At 50.1% G+C, this 18,849-nt stretch overlaps 2 protein-coding genes across 13 annotated transcripts in view; one reads left to right on the top strand and one right to left on the bottom strand.

Annotated features, from left to right (window-relative positions):
• The window catches only part of MYH10 (myosin heavy chain 10), a 157,426-nt gene extending 153,808 nt beyond the window's left edge, over positions 1–3,618 (top strand). For 3 of the 6 annotated variants that reach the window (XM_033184593.1, XM_033184591.1, XM_033184592.1), the window contains 2 exons: positions 637–809; positions 1,883–2,027. In XM_033184593.1, the coding sequence (XP_033040484.1) occupies positions 637–809; positions 1,883–2,027 (318 nt within the window). Of the gene's footprint in view, positions 1–636; positions 810–1,882 lie in introns of all 6 variants that reach the window. The other 3 variants (XM_033184595.1, XM_033184590.1, XM_033184594.1) reach the window with 2 other exon arrangements.
• The window catches only part of NDEL1 (nudE neurodevelopment protein 1 like 1), a 73,082-nt gene that overhangs the window by 6,254 nt on the left and 47,979 nt on the right, over positions 1–18,849 (bottom strand). For 2 of the 7 annotated variants that reach the window (XM_033184596.1, XM_033184597.1), the window contains exons 8-9: positions 18,598–18,749; positions 3,930–4,218 (exon numbers count right to left, since the gene is read on the bottom strand). In XM_033184596.1, coding sequence (XP_033040487.1) covers positions 4,122–4,218; positions 18,598–18,749 — 249 coding nt within the window. In that variant the 3' untranslated portion in view covers positions 3,930–4,121. Of the gene's footprint in view, positions 1–3,650; positions 4,219–9,907; positions 11,140–14,672; positions 14,708–18,065; positions 18,435–18,597; positions 18,750–18,849 lie in introns of those variants that run through there. The other 5 variants (XM_033184601.1, XR_004430833.1, XM_033184598.1 and 2 more) reach the window with 5 other exon arrangements.

The raw sequence follows: 18,849 nt of genomic DNA on the forward strand, positions 1-18,849 counted from the left end.
ACTCACTCAGTCAAGCAACCTGGCCTTCCCTTCCCACCCCCACCCTTGGGGCCTAGCAACATGGAGAACAGTTGAGGGTGGTGTGCGCTGGGCCCACGAGGCACTGGCCAGCCCCTGTGTGGCTCAGGAATGAAGGGTCCTAAAGGGAGGCTCTTAGTTCTGCGGCAGGTCATCCCAGGGTGGTTTTCTGCTTGAATCCGAGTATAGTATCTGAGATGTGCCCATCCTTGAAAGGAGGTGTAAAGATGCATTGTACAGCCTCCCGGGCTTGGGGATTGTACCACATTGCTGGTTCTTCCACATTTTGCAAGAATAGCCGTTCCCTTTCAGTCCCCTAGGTCACGTGTGTGAAGATAGTAAACTCTGTCATTTTTCTGCAGAAAACTCACCGGTAAAAACAGTCTTGAGTATTTTTTCGTTTTTTTGGCCTAGTGTGCTTTGTAGATGCTGGCTTTGCTGAGAGCAGCAGGCCAGTTACAGAGCCTCTGACCAGCCCCCAGGCCTGTGTGTACATCCGTGTACACGTGTGCTCACAAGAGTAACAGGCAGAGCCCCGCACTGCCACACTCGGGGTGCAGAGAGGCCGACACTGGACTCACCAGTTTGGTTTGTTTTGGTTCATGTACCCTCCCCAAGATGGAGAAGGCCAACGCTCGGATGAAGCAGCTTAAACGCCAGCTGGAGGAAGCAGAAGAAGAAGCTACGCGTGCCAATGCATCTCGGCGTAAACTCCAGCGGGAACTGGATGATGCCACCGAGGCCAACGAGGGCCTGAGCCGCGAGGTCAGCACCCTGAAGAACCGGCTGAGGTGAGCAGCCATGTGGCCCCGCGCTGACAGGCAGCTGCTTTGTGGGTTAGCTTAGGCTCAGGGCGTAGCTGGTTGGAGGAAGTTTACTTATATCCATGCCCGGTGATCCATTCTTTCTCCTGAACCACTTCATTTAAAATTTCTGACCTTGATAGTCATCCTTGGGGAGAATGAAAGAGGAGCAAGCCCACTCATTGCCAGTCACTAGAGGACCACACTAATCCACCACACCAGTCACTAGAGGACCACACTAATCCACCACACCAGCCACTAGAGGACCACACTAATCCACCACACCAGCCACTAGAGGACCACACTAATCCACCACACCAGCCACTAGAGGACCACACTAATCCACCACACCAGGCTGGAGCTGCGTCAGGCGTCCATCCCCGTCCAGACATCCAGTAGCGAGGCGAGCTCCCAGCCTCTGTTAAAAAGCAGAGCAGGAGCTCCTCCTGGGACCTGGTGCCATCAGCCCTCCTCAGCGCCGTCCTCCTCACTACACTGGATCTGCTGTGTACCAGGGAGGGGGCGGAGCGTGGGAGAGCTACAGCTGAAGTCCCTGCCCTGCAAGACCAGCTCAGCCGAGGTTACAGCACATCTGGCCAATGGGCAGATTTGGTGCATAACCTGCTTTTGTACAGCCATCAAGCTAAGAATGGTGTCTACGTTTTTAAATGGTTATAAAAACACAAAAACAAATATGCAACAGAGTCCCTAGGTGGCCCACAAATCCTCAATAAAATATTTGCTATCTGGCTGATTCCCTGGTTAGCAGGTAGAGCTTGGCCTTAATCCATCTTCCTTACCATTTCCATCACAGACAGTCCTAGGCTGAATCAAGTCCTCCCCAGTTATCTGAGGACCCTGCTTTGCCTACTCTGCATGCAGGGTTGTGGGAGAGGCAGAAAGGCACATAGTCTTTTCCCATTGTACTGCCACCCCCACAAGGTCGTGTGTCCAAGGAAGGGGTGCAGGGGAAGGTTCTGCGGCACTGAGTGGTTGGACGTACTGACAGCCACGTGCTCCTGTCTGTTTACCCACACACATCCGCTTCCTGTTCTCTCCAGGCGGGGCGGCCCCATCAGCTTCTCTTCCAGCCGATCTGGCCGGCGCCAGCTGCACATTGAAGGAGCTTCCCTGGAGCTCTCCGACGACGACACGGAAAGTAAGACCAGTGATGTCAATGAGACGCAGCCACCCCAGTCAGAGTAAAGTCGCAGGAAGCCAGAGGAGGCGATACAGTGGGACACTTAGGAACGCACCGGTGCCAGCCTGCCTTGGGGCCTCCTGCAGATTTAGGAAATTGGCAAGCTACGGGAATTCCTTCCTGAAAGATCAACTGTGTCTTAAGGCTCTCCAGCCTACGCATACTGTATCCCGCTTCAGACTTAGGTACAATTGCTCCCCTTTTTATATATAGACACACACAGGACATACATATTAAACAGATTGTTTCATCATTGCATCTATTTTCCATATAGTCATCAAGAGACCATTTTATAAAACACAGTAAGAACCCTTTTTAAACAAACTCCAGGCCCTTGGCTGCGGGTTGCTGGGTTATTGGGGCAGCGCCGTGGGCGTCGCTCAGTCGCTCTGCATGCTCTCTGTCGTACAGGCAGGTCACCTAGTTCTGTGTTCACGTGGCCCCCGACTCCTCAGCCACATCAAGTCTCCTAGACCATTGTGGACTCTAAACTGCACTTGTCTCTCTCATTTCTCTCAAATAATGATCAACACTATTTCAGTGAGCAAACTGTGAAAGGGGCTTTGGAAAGAGTAGGAGGGTGGGCTGGATTGGAAGCAACACCCATTGGGGGTTACCATGCCCATCCCCGCGGGGGGCCCTGCCCCTCGAGTCGATGGTGTCCCGCATCTCCTCATGGGAACTGTCCTTGGCCAGGGCTGGTCTGTGCATAGAAGGGATAGTGGCCACACTGCAGCTGTGGCCCCAGGTGGCAGCCATGGATCACGTAGACGTCCAGATGGTCTCCCGAACCACCTGGCTCAGCCGGCGCCCTCCTCACGTCAGGAGCCAGCAGCCGCGGACCCCTAAGCCGAGCTGTTGGAAGGCCCTCCCTCGCCAGCCAGGCCCTCACGCTGACCTTGCAAATTCAGCCGCTGCTTTGAGCCCAAAATGGGAATATTGGTTTTGTGTCCGAGGCTTGTTCCAAGTTTGTCAATGAGGTTTATGGAACCTCCAGAACATATGCCATCTTCCTGAATGTTGACATGCCAGTGGGTGTGACTCCTTCATTCTTCCTTCTCCCTTCCCTTTGGACAGTGTTACAGCGAACACTTAGCATCCTGTTTTTGGTTGATAGTTAAGCAAACTGACATTACGGAAAGTGCCTTAGACACTACAGTACTAAGACAATGTTGAATATATCATTCGCCTCTATAACAATTTAATGTATTCAGTTTTGACTGTGCTTCATATCATGTACCTCTCTAGTCAAAGTGGTATTACAGACATTCAGTGACAATGAATCAGTGTTCATTCTAAATCCTTGATCCTCTGCAATGTGCTTGAAAACACAAACCTTTTGGGTTAAAAGCTTTAACATCTGTTAGGAAGAATTTGTCCTGTGGGTTTGGGATCTTGGATTTCCCCCCTTTATGAATTGTACTGGCTGTTGACCACCAGACACCTGACCGCAAATATCTTTTCTTGTATTCCCATATTTCTAGACAATGATTTTTGTAAGACAATAAATTTATTCATTATAGATATTTGCGCCTGCTCTGTTTACTTGGAGAAAAAAGCACCCGTGGAGAATAAAGAGACCTCAATAAACAAGAATAATCATGTGAACATGGAATCTGTTTTCTCACCTTCTGTTCTCGATTTCCCATCTGTGATCTGACTGGAGGGTGGGCGCTACACAGACTTCAAACGAGGCGCCAGGCCCTTTCGCCGAGGGCGTCGTCTCCCGGGTCAGACGACAGAGTAATTCTCAGGCCAGTCCTGGCTCCAGCTCTTGTTCCTGCCAGCGCCTCGCAGGGTGCAGATGCACTAGAAAGGGAAACACCACCCAAAGGCAGAAGCTGGCCTAGCTGTCAAGGGAGTGATTTAGGAGGGCTCTGGTCACCAACCAATGAAGCTCACTGCTGGTTAGGACGTTTTCAGGGGTCCAAGACATTTCAGGCTGCATTTGCAGACAGACACGTATTGAAGATGCTTTTGAAGGCTTCAGTGATGAGGCCACAGCCTCTCCAGTGCAGGCCAACTAGGATGAGAGAGATCCTAGGGCAGTACAGAATCACACAGAGAATGCCCATTTCTTATTCCATGATATTCTCGGGTTAGGCTGGTTCTGGGAGTAAGGGGTCTGTGACTAGGCTTCTCGGCAGCAGTGGAAACGTGTGAAATGGGCAGAAGTGCCCTCTTCCTCCTGTGCCACTACCATGAGACAGGAAAGGTGAGTCACAGGGGTGGTGCTTCACCCCCACATCCAGTATTTTATCCAAGAGTGTATGGAATTCAGAGGCTTGTTTTTCTCAAAAAGTAAGAACTCTGGGCTGGGCGCGGTGCTCAAGCCCATGATCCCAGCACTTTGGGAGGCCAGTGGATCATTTGAGGTCAGAAGTTCAAATCCAGCCTGGCCAACATGGTGAAACGCCATCTCTACTAAAAACACAAAAATTAGCCAGGTGTGGTGGTGTGCACCTGTAGTCCCAGCAACTTGGGGGGCTGAGGCATGAAAATCACTTGAACCCGGGAGGTGGAGGCTACAGTGAGCTGAGATCACGCCACTGCACTCCAGCCTGGGCGATGGAGGGAGACGCCGTCTCAAAAAAAAAAAAAGAATTCTTCCCTACTGGCTGGTCTAACTGGTGTTCCCGTCACAGTTTCCCAACTACTCAGCGTGTCAGGAGAAACAACCTGTGTGGACCAATTCCAGGCCCTGGTTCTGCGAAGATACTACTGAATAACTAGAAGGGACCGTTCTTTACTGACCACCACTCCAGGCCTAAGGAAAGGCAGTTTATACAACCTTTGTTGGGCATTCAGAGCACAGGGAGGACAGCTGACGGCAGCTGGGCTCTGAGTGTGTCAGAAGGTCAAGCTGGTCAGCTTCTGCCCAGCAGCAGCGTGGTTCCCGGGGAGGAGGAACTCACACAAGACCAGAAAGGCTTGCTCTTTCGTTGGGCCTGAGTTTAGATGACATGAGGCGATTCTGGGGCTTCATTTAGGGCCTTAAATACTCTGTCCTTGCCATATCGTAGATGCCGGGTTTTGTTTGTTTTTTCTTTAATGCAGCCATTCCAGGGGACTATTTTAAACTGCTTTGGAGGGATAACAACTTTTTTTTTTTTTTTCCCCCGAGACAGAGTCTCGCTCTGTCTCCCAGGCTGACTCACTTCAACCTCCACCTCCGGGTTCAAGTCATTCTCTGCCTCAGCCTCCTGAGTAGCTGGGATTACAGGTGCCCGCCACCAGGCCTGGCTAATTTTTGTTTTCTTTTTTTGAGTTTTTTTTCTGTAGAAACGGGGTTTCACCATGTTGGACAGGCTGGTTTTGAACTCCTGGCCTCAAGTGATCTGCCCGCCTTGGCTTCCCTCCCAAAGTGCTGGGATTACAGGTGTGAGCCACCATACCCAGCCGATAACACCTATTTCTAGCCTGGTGGCTTGAGGGGACACTTCCAATTCCTGATGGCATCAGGCTATAGATTCGTCACATCTTTGTGTCACCAATTTTTCCTGTCCCAGGATACCTCGGCTAAGATGAATTGTGGGCCATAAGACCAAGCTGTTCTCCTAGCCAGCTCTTCCTACGGCTCTGGGTATGACTGACCCATGGCCCTTTTCCTGGAGGCTGGTGCTGCTGAGAGACCAGGTCAAGACTGGAGAAGACCTCACTGTTGTCAAACCACACCTTCCTGCTCTTCCTTCATCCCCCCAAAAAAGAAAAAAGCCAGAACAGGCTCCAGGTCAGAATGGCCAGGAAGTGGTGATGACTCCTCTCCCTCGAGTTCCAGGCAGGTCTCCCCGTACCAGGCCCCACCCACACAGGCTTCCCAGTCTCTGGGAGGAACGCAAGAAAGCACCTCTCCCTTTCCACCTTTCGCGGACAACATCCGCACCAAGAGCTTTCCCAGATTTTGAGTGTTTGCCAAAATGCCGTCCTGAGCCAACTGTCAGGACCAGACAGAGAAGCCCACTTCCTTCTGTAGGCACCTGCCATTTGGGAATCAAGCAGATTGCGAAGCACCCATTCTTGTTGGGAATCTTATATGAAGCTATTGAAAGGGTGTAAGTCCATCATACTCCAGCTTTTCAGAGACATTCACTGTAGCTACAGAGCCTGTCAACTGGGCATAAAGTGTGGCCTCCGCCTTCAGTCCCTACTGAGACTAGGCAGCCCAATAACAGGCTCCATTCCAGCTGACTGGATGCCACAAAGCCCTATTGGAGAGGTAACGTGACATAACCGACAAACCGGGTCTCAGAGATCCCCACACAGAGCGCTGCCTCTCCCAAGTATGTGCCATACTGCACTGGTGCCAAGGCACCCTGGCTTCACGTGGGCACATCTCCCGTGTCTCACAATCACTGTCAGGAGGCAGCAGCTGTGATGGTGTCATTGCCCGACTCCTGGCGAGATCAATCAAGCCCAGCATCAAAATTTGCAGAACGGGAAATACAAAATTAGGCGGGCGTGGTGGCGCACGCCTGTAATCCCAGCTACTTGGGAGACTGAGGCAGGAGAATTGCTTGAACCTGGGAGGTGGAGGTTGCAGTGAGCCAAGATCACACCATTGCACTCCAGCCTGGGCAACAGAGTGAAAATCCGTCTCCAGAGGAAAAAAAAAAAACTTGCAGAATAAGCATCAGCAGCTTAGAAGGAAATTCTGGAGCCGCACCGGAATCTGCTTTTCAGGAATGCTGTATCACCAACACACACCAGGAGACAGGGCACAACACTGTTACAGTCGGGGAGGGGGCAGAGCTGGCTACAGGGCGCTCCCTAAAGCTGTGGCTCCATGCAGGATGCCTCCCCTCTCCCAGAAGTGCCAGCTTCCACCTTGGCTCTCAGGAGACCCGCACTAGTGGCGTCTCTGGGGCAGCTGCCAAGAGAGGCGGAGTCAGCACGCGCAGCAGGCACAGGAGGAAGGCTACACGAACCGACTCCTCCTGCTGCAAAGGCTGTGACGGCCCCGCCACCCGTCACTTCCAAGCCTTCAAAACCTGCTCCTCTCCCAAGGCATGGCACACAGAGTGGGAGTCAAGGCCACGGAGGCCTCAAGTTTGGAAAGGCACAGCAGCAAAAGACTGGGCTCGTGCCCAAGCCTGGCTTCATGATGCATTCGCCGTGCGAGCTCAGGCAACTCAAACCCAGGCCCATTGTCCTTTCTGCCACCTGAGGTCAGAGCACTGTGTCCTGTCCTCAGATCACCTCTGTATAGTTCTCGCAGGCCTCACTGTGACTCAGCGTCCCAGCTTTGGCTCCTAGGTCTCAGTTGCATTGGTCAGGGGTCATTTCTGAGCTGAAGGAAGTGGAGTGCTGGCTATGACTCTCTTCTAAGACAACACTTGGGAGTGGCTGAAACGAAAACACCTGGAGGCAAGAGGCTGTCCACCGCCCGGGAGATGAGCCCACCAGCAGGGAGGAAGGGCACACGGGCGCAGATCAAGGAGGCCTCGTTCCTGAGGTTTCGTGGAGAGCCACGCGAAACCAGATACCCACAGCCCCAGGAAGAAAACCCACCCAGAGGCACTCTTTAGCTAGACAGGCAAGCAGCACATAGCGGCATTCATGCCAGGTGGCAGATGCTCTCTCTGACCATGTCCAAAGTAGCATCTTACACCCCACAGTCCAAACAGAAAGCGGGAGATGAGGTCCAGGGAGTTGGCTGGTTTCCTCACGAGGGGGTCATTTGCCAAGAGCTGCTATAGCCACAAAAAAAATGTCACTAAGGCCGGCCACGGTGGCTCACACCTGTAATCCCAGAACTTTGGGAGGCTGAGGCGGGTGGATAACCTGAGGTCAAGAGTTCAAGATCAGCCTGAACAACGTGGTGAAACCCCACTTCTACTAAAAATACAAAAAAAAAAAAAATTAGCCAGGCATGGCGGCAGGCACCTGTAATCCCAGCTGCTTAGAAGGCTGAGTCAGGAGAATCACTGAAACCTGGGAGGTAGAGGTTGCGGTGAGCCGAGATCACACCACTGCACTCCAGCCTGGGTGACAGCGAGACTCCATCTCAAAAAAAAAAAAAAAAAAAGAGTCATTGAAGTGGTATATAACTCTCAACTACTAAATTAGACTGGCTAAGAAAAATTTTTTTTTTAATTTTTAAAGTAAAAGTCTCTTCTCAAAGGGACCAAAAATAAGCCCAACAGCACACTGCTACCCTCCAGGGACCTGGCCCAGGCTCTTCTGGACACAGAGCAGTGGTGACATGCAGTGGATGACACGTGGGCCCGTGTAGCCAGGGCCCTTCCTCCAGCTATCAACTGAGTGGCCAGCAATTGGCAAAACAGTCTGGATAAGATGAGCCCAGGGTGGGGCTGGGCACGGTGGCTCACGCCTGTAATCCCAGCACTTTGGGAGGCCAAGGTGGGTGGATCGCGAGGTCAGGGGTTCGAGACCAGCCCGACCAACATGATGAAACCCCGTCTCTACTAAAAATACAAAAATTAGCTGGGTGTGGTGGCGGGCACCTGTAATCTCAGCTACTCAGGAGGCTGAGGCAGGAGAATTGCTTGAACCCGGGAGGCGGAGGTTGCAGTGAGCGGAGATCACACCACTGCACTCCAGCCTGGGAGACAGAGCGAGACTCCGTCTCAAAAAAAAAAAAAAAAAAAAAGATGAGCCCAGGGTGTTCAGATGCAAAGGAAGTGAGAAATCACTTGGGGAGCTCGGGATGAAGATTCAGGGCTCCAAACATCATCTGTGCTTTAATCAGAGTCAAAGACCTGCCTGCTGTGTTTTAGCTGGGGTTCGTACGTAAATAAAGAGGCCAGTTAAATGCTGAAACCGCTCATCTAATCCAAACCTTCCAATGAGGGTTGGGAAAGAAGCTGGACGTTGCTGCACATCAACAAGAGGCTTAGGATTGTCCTCTCAGCCACTGCAGCTGAGCCGAGCACAGCACACACCCACTGCAAGTGTCCCTGGAGACTCAGCTCAGGACAAAATCTCCAGGAACTAACAGCAGATATTCCTGTTCATAGATTAATAGAGAAATGTTTGACAATGGATCCTACTTAATAGTTCTTATTCACTCAGGATTTTATTTTATTTTATTTTATTTTGAGATGGAGTCTAGCCCTGTCACCCAGGCTGGAGTGCAGTGGCATGATCTCGGCTCATTGCAACCTTCGCCTCCCAGGTTCAAGCGATTCTCCTGCCTCAGCCTCCCGAGTAGCTGGGATGACAGGCACATACCACCACACCCAGCTAATTTTTGTATTTTAGTAGAGACGGGGTTTCACCGTGTTGGTCAGGCTGGTCTCGAACTCCTGACCTTGTGATCCGCCCGCCTCGGCCTCTCAAAGTCACTCAGGGTTTTGATTCACTTCATTTTCATTTACTTATAGTTTTAAAACTATAAAATATACTGTTTCTGTTGTTATAAGCAAACAGTGCTCAAAATCTGATGCATTCACACCGAACCCCAGTTTACGCGTTCTTCAATGTGTTACCTTGTGTCTTGCTTCCAAACATCTGACACCTTCTCTCACTTGCTAACATTAACCTGAGGGATGAGAAGAAGTGCCAGTTCAAAGAGACTTCTAATCCCAGAATGTCATCTATCATGAATGGCAGCACAGCTGCAGGACCAGCTCCTGGATCCATCCCAGTTACTCTGGGACTTCGTGAACTTCCACCCTCAACATCCTGGTCCTTCCTTCCAGATGTTCACATGGGGCCCAGGCCACCCTCGAACTGCTCCTGGAAATCACAGCCAAGCCCAGAAGCCAGTGCCAAGAAACAGCATGAGGACGCCCGCGCTGCACATAAGACATCTCCAGAGGCCACCTGATCTGTCCCATTCCACAGCTGCTGTCGTTGGAACCTGACTTTATGGGCCCCAGGTCTCCTCTCATGGGATGGCAGAGACTGAATAAAGCAACGTCAATCCTTTTTTTCTGTGAAATTTATTGTTTCCACATTAAAAGACTTTTTTGGAGGGAAGTATTTTTTGTAACCACATGATGATCCTATACAGCTGCCCAGAGTAGGACACCATCAGAGTCATTAACATGCCATATGAGTTCTAAATAAATAAAAGCTACAAAGCCCAAGTTATATACAAATATCTTAGGCAATAATGTTTACAAACCTATGTACAATAAAACAAATGTAAACAGTAAATGCAGCATGAGAGTAATCAAAGGATGCACAGGGACAGCCGCCGCTGTTCAGTCCACCCCGGAGCTGGTACCAGCCCGCCCTGGAACCAGCCACTCACCCTTCCGAACACAATGGGACGGCCCTTGGAAGAGAAAACAAAAACGCTCCAAAGATGTGGTTGAACTGAAGGACGGGAAGGCTGGCGAGAGGCTGCCCGCCTCCCTCACCCCGAGTCTGAGGCGCACGGAGGAGGAGACAGCACAGAGGCTCGGCCTGTGTGTGCCCCGTCCCAGAGGCTCCTGCCACGTGGGGCTCAGACGGGCACTGTGCTGCTCTGGGAGGCAAGTCCATGGAATGGTAGCTGCTTAAGTAAAATCAGAAGGTGCAGAAAATGTTCCCTAATTCAGTAACCTTCCTGACTCTTTGCCAGAAACAAGCCCAAACCGTGAGGGGCGGAGTTGGGGGACACATGATCATGAGCACTGGAGATGCCTGGGTGGGAGCTCAGGAGGGCACACATTGACCTGATTTGGGGGAGAACTTCTAGGAGATTTGCAATGTCCTAAACACAACTAAATCCTATCAGTACAGCAGAGTGGGGGCTATGAGGCAGGTGCGATGAATGGGTACTTCTGCATCCAGTGACCAAGTCATACACGTATGTATCACCTTGTGACCCACGAAAGTGCAATCATGTGAAACCAACGGCACTACGGCGAGAAGAGAAAATAGCAGTATTGATACCGCGCAGAGTTCTGGGGCTGGGCAGGGCCCAGCAGCCGCCACTGCATGCAGCCTGCCCTCTGCCAGCCGTGCGGAGGCAGACGGAGGGGCACGGGGCTGGGCCCAGGCACCGAGGGGTGAGGCGTGGGTGTCCTGGGTTGCTGGAGGAGGGCAGGGGCCCCCACCTGGAGGCTGGGCACTCACACACTGAGAGGCAGCACACCCGGCGCTGACGACGGCCGCGAGGAGCCCAGACCGGGAGGAGGAGGAGCCGGGTCAAAGCCGTTTACTGCCCTGTGGGAGCAACCAGAGCACAGAAGGGAAGAAAGAGGACAAGAAAAACAAACTCATTTAAAATCACTCACACACAATAGGAAATTCATCTGCTTTCTAAAACTATTCCTTGCCCACAGTAGGGTCCTGATGGCCCAAAGGGGACTGGCTGCCTGGAAAGCACCAGCTGGTTAGAGAATGGAGCATTTGGGAATCCTGGGGAACCAGGGCCACATGACCCTTCTTGGCAACTTCTGCACACCGGCCACTGAAGCCAGTCCTGATTATTTCCCCACAGAGCAGGTCTAAATGCCTGGCAATAGCGAACTAGTTAAATAAATAATGGTGCAACTGAACAAGAAGATATTACACAGCCATTAAAAACACACTCCACAAGCTTTTTAATAGCATGGGAAAATATTCAGAATGTAACTAAGTGGGAAAAGATGCAGGTTACCAAACTCTGTATGTTCAATGACATGAAAGAAAAAAAAAGCAAATAGTATATAGTCTAGATTCTAGACTATGGCGCCTTGGACAGACATTACTATCCATGTAGCTAAATCCACAGTGCAGGGGTGGGGCGGGGAGTGTGTATAAATAAATGTATATATACACACATTATATATATGCACACACACATATGTATACACACACACCAACACATACGTACATAAGATCATATATATCATAGAAAGAAAATTTAAGAATCGTTACTTTTCTTCCCTCTGGGCTGTGGGTAAATTTTGTTGACTACTTTATCCTTTTTTAATCATTTTCCAAATCTCCTTACATTTTCCAAATATAATGTATTAATACATGAATATCTTAATAAGGTGGAGAAAAATAACGTTTTAAAAACGGTTTAGCAAGCAATGCCAGATGAGTGGGCTTTCCAATGCAGACTGGTGTGCAGACAGCCCAGCCCAACCCAACAGCCTGCAGCCAGGACCCAGCGCACCCGGAGCCCAGCGATGCAGGGAGCCCCCCAGCGTCCCCCTCACCCACCGTGCAGCGCAGCCACAGGAAGCAGTAAGAGAGGGAGGGAATGTGCAGCCTGGAACCTCTCTCAGGAGCCACTTCAGCCTTTCCACCCTGAAAAGCTTCCCAGGAAAACGGGTCCCACTAGCAACTTGGGAGACAAAGCCCACTACGGCAAGGGGCCACGCTGCGGCACGCCTGCGCACTATCGCCCCCGCCCGCTCCAGAGGGCTCCAGGGAGCTGAAGACAGACTCGTGGAGAGAGGTTCTCCTTGAAAAAAAAAAGTGCGGACACACACTCCCTGCAGAGACAGCTGTTTCGTACACTGGCGAGGCGAGGAAAACCTGACAGAGAAGCAGGCATGCAGAGACTTGACAAACAGTCCCTGCCTACTTGGAAGAAACAAAGTTCATGTCTAAAGAAACTAAACTCAGAGTACATATGTGGAGCTTAAATTCCAACCATGCATACAGAGACCAAGAGCCTCAGGAGAAAGGCTCTGACAAATGTCATTTCTCCCTGTTGCGCACTGTCCTACTTCAACAACAAACAGCCAGATTGTCCCTTTCCTCGCTGGGTTAGGAGAGGTCTGATTTTTAAGCTTCAACACATTTGCAAGTCTGAAACCATCCTTCCCGTTCTCCCAAGGTCACAGGCCTGTGCCTCTTCTGGGGCCAAGGCCATATCCTATTTGCCACGGTAGCCCTCATATAATAGGCTCCATCTGTCTGGCTAGTCCCAGAATCCCTGACACCTGCTTCCAGAAACCTCAGGGATCACCAGGCAGGCCCCACAAATGGCCGCAGCTCTCCACACGTGAACCTCAGATTCCCAGCCTCACACATCACGGGCAGGGCAAGCCCCCAAACCGGGACAGCAGACAGCCCCGGAGCCCGGCAGAGAGGGAGCACTGCTGCATGCCAAGAAGAACCTGGCACCGGGGCCATGGGGGTGTGCAAAAGCAGCAACTAGGAGATGGCTCCTCGAGCAGGTTGAGGATGGGATTCTGGCATTTTCAAGTGAGATGGACTTTAAGGAACATCAGGTTTGTCCCACTGTTCCACTGCCAAGGCAACCAAAGCAAGAGAAGGTCCAGCCATTAGCCTAGGCTCACCTAGTGAGACGCTGATGGGGAAGTCGGGCCCACAGCTGCTTCCAGATGCCCAGGACAGGACCCTTGCCTAGTCTCCTCCTGGTGAGAGACCACCTAGAAGTCCTCAGCAAGCAACCACTTCAGCACTCCCAATGCAAGCCGGCTCTAACGGGAAAAGTAAGTGGTGCAGCCCAGGCTATAAAGAGAGAACCGGTAAATGTCTATCTGGACAGAAATGGAACGCTTAATGTGAAGGCGGGTGGAGCAGAGAGAGAGAACGCCAATCCACCAGCGTCTCACCTAGCGCCTCTCTCCTCAATCAAGAAGTAGAAAGTTAAAGAACAGAGAGAGAAGAAAGCTGGCCTTCTAGATGGGACGACAGGTCTGGTGAAGTCCCCTCGGGGTCTGCAAAGCTGTGCACGGGGAGATGATTTTCAAGAGAAGAGACTCTCGATATTCAACATATTCAGTTTCAGGGAGCAGCAAAGGGCCACAGGGCAATGTCCCGGTGGACAAGACCGGACTGAAGGAAGAGAGATGGGGCAGGCTGGAAGGTACAGATCTGGGAGTCATATATGTAGAAAAAGGTTCCAGAGTTATAAAATTTCACGATCTTACCACCAAAGACTAGTTCAGGAGACTGAAATGTAGAGAATCCAGCTAAGAAACAGTGCTAAGGTCAGTTGTAAAATGGCAGTGGAAGAAGTGAAAAGAGGGAAGACACAAGGCACATTTAGAAGCTACTCGGGACAATAAATCTAAAGCAGCCGAGATAAAGGACGGAAACATTAAATCTGTCAAAGCAGCAAGGATGAGGACACTGGAGAGGGCAGGAGGGTGGGCTCAAGCTATCCAGAAGAGCCGGCAGGTAGGCACACACCACACCAGAGTCTCCCTATTTCAGTGGATGAGTGTGGGCTCAGAGCAGCTCCGGCCTGCTCCAGTCCTCAGCCCAGGCTCTGCAAACTGCAAAGCAGTTCTGAAATGTAAGGCAGATCTTACATCCCCATCTACCATTCCATTTTAACTGGGAACTCCATGTGTGAGCACAGAGGTGAGGGAGTGCTCACACTGGTCCTTGATGTGAGAAAACAGAAGCAACTGGGTAACGGGAAGAACCCCAGTCCCAGGAAGACAGTCAAAGGTGATCCCAGGGCCTGGGTAACCCTAAACCACCATCGCCAGACTCTGAAATCAACACTGCAGCGCCCTAGCCCACTCAGGCGTGCCACCTGGCATGCTACTCCCAGCCACCCCAGGACCACTGCAACTAATTTGCTCTTGTTTCGCACAGCTGAACTAGTAATAACGGCATCCAGTCAAGTCGAATAGGACCGTGAAAGCTCACTGATGGGCTGTAAGTCAGTTAAAGCTGGGTCAGCCCCATGCAGTTAGTAAAACCAGACTGTTAATGTGTCTTCCACCACACACCAGGATTAAGAAAGAATGAAAAAGAGCACAGCAAACAAATTCAGTTACCCATGAATAACGTGGGAAATATGACTTTTTCTTGCCTAATAAAAGAAAGGAAAACATGTTAAACAGTAATACAAATACTATTTCCACACTGTGCCCTAAAATTAGTTCATGCCCACCTACACACAGCCCAGAAGAACTCAGAGTGGCTTACAAAAATAGAGACACGTTACATAAGAAACTACATAAAGTTATGGGGGAAAAAAAAGAATGGTTTGGAGAGAATCCAGGTGACCACACTCCACATGAAATGTGTGTCCTTTCAGATGGTGAGACAAAGGGTGACCACAGTTGAAGGAAACAGCTCGGCACCTGGGAAGCAGGCACGGCAGCCCACATTTCAGGAACTGGCAGAAGTGATCAGAGACTAGACAAAATCCTGATTCCAAGAAGCCCTCCAGTGACCAGAATTTACAAAATACTTTTGAATCCCACAAAGCAATATGCTCAGTTAAGGTATATTGTTTTATGTTAGAAGGCTTCACTGCATCTAAAGTTTCAGAGGGTGGGAAGATGGAACACACGTACACCCACACACACGCACACAAACCTACTTTGATGACGTCTCTCCCCCAAACAACCCTGCCACAGGTTTCTAGCGGCACTAGTGAGCTACCGCCACGGTGCTACAGACCCCTCACGAGTGAGAGGGAGGGCAGGCAGGCAGGTTCTACAGTGGACTCAGGAGTGAGAGGGAGGGCAGGCAGGCAGGTTCTACAGTGGACTCAGGAGTGAGAGGGAGGGCAGGCAGGTTCTACAGTGGACTCAGGAGTGAGAGGGAGGGCAGGCAGGTTCTGCAGTGGACTCAGGAGTGAGAGGGAGGGCAGGCAGGCAGGTTCTACAGTGGACTCAGGAGTGAGAGGGAGGGCAGGCAGGCAGGTTCTACAGTGGACTCAGGAGTGAGAGGGAGGGCAGGCAGGTTCTACAGTGGACTCAGGAGTGAGAGGGAGGGCAGGCAGGTTCTGCAGTGGACTCAGGAGTGAGAGGGAGGGCAGGCAGGCAGGTTCTACAGTGGACTCAGGAGTGAGAGGGAGGGCAGGCAGGCAGGTTCTACAGTGGACTCAGGAGTGAGAGGGAGGGCAGGCAGGTTCTGCAGTGGACTCAGGAGTGAGAGGGAGGGCAGGCAGGTTCTGCAGTGGACTCAGGAGTGAGAGGGAGGGCAGGCAGGTTCTACAGTGGACTCAGGAGTGAGAGGGAGGGCAGGCAGGTTCTACAGTGGACTCAGGAGTGAGAGGGAGGGCAGGCAGGTTCTACAGTGGACTCAGGAGTGAGAGGGAGGGCAGGCAGGTTCTACAGTGGACTCAGGAGTGAGAGGGAGGGCAGGCAGGCAGGTTCTACAGTGGACTCAGGAGTGAGAGGGAGGGCAGGCAGGCAGGTTCTACAGTGGACTCAGGAGTGAGAGGGAGGGCAGGCAGGTTCTGCAGTGGAGGGCTTTTTCAAATGGGGCGCTTTTCTCATGCTAAAACTACAAGCCATACTTCTACACTTCTATACAGACAGGCTTTTGTGTTCTTTAACGTGCCAGAGTGTATAATGGACCTAGGAACTGTGATATCCTGCCCTTCCTTTTGCAGGTGGTACACAACATCTTGGTTTTTATCTGGTCAACAGGTCGGCAGGAAGAAAGGCCAGAGGTAAAAAGCCAGGCAGGCCAGAAGCCAGAATCGAAGCAAAGCGGCAAGAAAGTGAAAACACAGCAAAACCCACAAAAGAGTTATCCTCAGGAATACAGCAACTAGAACGATAACTCCAGCAACAGTAGGTTAATATTTCAGTGTGCATACACAATCTACTTATCATATAAGCTAAACACTCACACAATAGCCAGTTCACAAAAGCATATTTCTTAATAGAAAAGGCACAATGTAAAATGTCTATCATTTAAAACCAACACTAAGTATCTGCAACTGTTCTGACTGGAAAGCACAGCCATTCCGGGTTCAGCTCAAGAAGAAAAGCCTACAATTGCATCTCAGATGCTCTCAAGGGGCAGGGGTGCAGTCAGTGTGCCCAAGGCCCGTTCCTGGCTTCAGCTCACCCTGAGGTCCCCACATCTCTTGGCAGTCCCTGCCCTGGTACTCTGCCTTGGGAGGCAAGTGGCAGGCAGGAGTAGTGACCCTGAACAGACAGTGTCATCCTTCCCTCCGCGTGACTGTTCTTAAGGGCTTCCACACGCACAGGCACCTGTCCAATCTATCCACTTATGGTTCATGCCTGCTCTCATGGAAGGCACCTGAGGCCCATCAAGAAATATGACTCCAAGGAGAGACCAATAACTACTCTAGTAGAGGGTCATTATAAGCTGTAGGGAAAAATAATGAGGCACTGTTTCCAACATGTATGAAGACTACCCTAAACATTCGCCATATCATTTAGGGGAAACGGCTACTTTCATGTCAAACCGTCCAGTCATTCCATTTACCATTCCAGTATAAAAACAAGGGCTGCCTCAAGTCTGCCTGAAACTCCTAAGCCTGAGGAAAATGAATTTTATATCTACTCCACCCGTGGAAATCCAATGGTTAGAATAAGGTCCTGATGTCAGCTGGGTGCGGCGGCAATCCCAGCACTCTGGGAGGCTGAGGCAGGAGGATCACTGGAGCCCAGGAGTTTGAGACCAGCCTAGGCAACATAGTGAGACCGCATCTCTTCCAAAGAAAAAAAAAATTATTTAAAAAATTTGTTAAAAAAAGAATAAAGTTCTAATTTGTATAGTGAGGTTTCAGAATGTGTTTTTAATACAAAATCCTTAATGAAATGTATATACCTCAGGGTAAAATTCTCTTAAGGGACAGAGATCAACCAAAACATTCCACTACAAGGAGAAGAGCCTTTTCAGAGTCACTGTGTGTCAAATCTGCTCCTTTATAAATGTGCCGTAATTATTGAGGACGGCAGAAAGTGCCAGCTGCTTTAAGAAATTGTGAACATTTCCAGAGTTGTACCTGTTCTGCTTTCAGAGAAAAACAAGCAAGAATTACCTCTATGACTCAAAGCAGAGACAGTGGCAGGGGATCATGGGTGCCTGTTGGCTGTTTCAGTAACAACTACCTTAGGCAGCACCATGAGCATCCCAGGCCACGGGTCCTAGCAGTGACCCATATTAAGGCATACTTGTACAACCATGTATTACCATGGAGTATTTAAAAATAAATAAGTACATTGAGGTAGAATAATATACATGACATGGAAAGATAATGGCAATATAAGTCATGATAGGCACATTGCAAAGCAATATTTAAAGTAAAATCCCATAACTGTGTTACAAACAACTTAGAGCAGATGCATAAAAATATGATTTGACATGCCTTGGAATAACTGTAAGGAACGCAGAAACAGCGTGAAGGCAGGAAACAATGACTTTTTAGTTCATATACTTCTGTACCAACTGAAATGTTTTGCATTAAGGATGCTTCAATCTTAAGACAATTTTATTTCAGTCTTCAAAAGAGCCTTAACTTTATACAAAAGTTGTATCTCCTAAACTGTATTTGATCCAGTGCCTAAGTACTTCAGGGCTTTATATTTCTCCAAAATTCTCACAGGGGATGTCTGTTGTACAGTTTGCATATATTTAATTGTGATGCTCTCTTCTACCCCGAAAAAGTATTTGCAAGTCTGCCAGCCTGTAAGCGCCTGGAGAACAGGGACCTTATCACAGTCGTTTTGACTCACCAGAGCCTCACACTGCTGCCTTTCAAGAGTCTGCTTCCCAGGACAGAAGCCTCAGATTCAGGGTTCCTGGGGCAACAGACTCCACGGGGACTGGGGGACAACAACAGACATCGTGCCCCTAAGATTAGAATGATAACAGGCTGCAGGCAGGTTTGCCAAGCTGAGTTTACCTTTTCAAGGCTTCATTATGCTCACTTAATAGTCTGTCACTTTACTACTCAAAAAATTATCACTTAAAACATTTAGGACTTACCCTTTGTCAAAGAAAGATGTATGCCCTGATCGAGAGAACTTTGTGCCACTGCCATTCAGCACCCCACAGTTAACATTCCCTGAAATATAGGATTTTCGTGATGCTTGGTCCTTTGCAAAATTCCTGCAAGCTGCTAATTTGGATTCTAAAGCCTATAAAAAAAAAAAAAAAGAAGGAATGATACGGTTGTCAAAACAGTAGCTGCACATAAAAATTTGCATTTCAAACCATTTCTATTTCAAGCCTCAAAAC

Source organism: Trachypithecus francoisi, unplaced genomic scaffold, assembly GCF_009764315.1.
Source record: "Trachypithecus francoisi isolate TF-2019V2 unplaced genomic scaffold, Tfra_2.0 Lachesis_group20, whole genome shotgun sequence".
Classification (NCBI taxonomy): Eukaryota; Metazoa; Chordata; class Mammalia; order Primates; family Cercopithecidae; genus Trachypithecus; species Trachypithecus francoisi.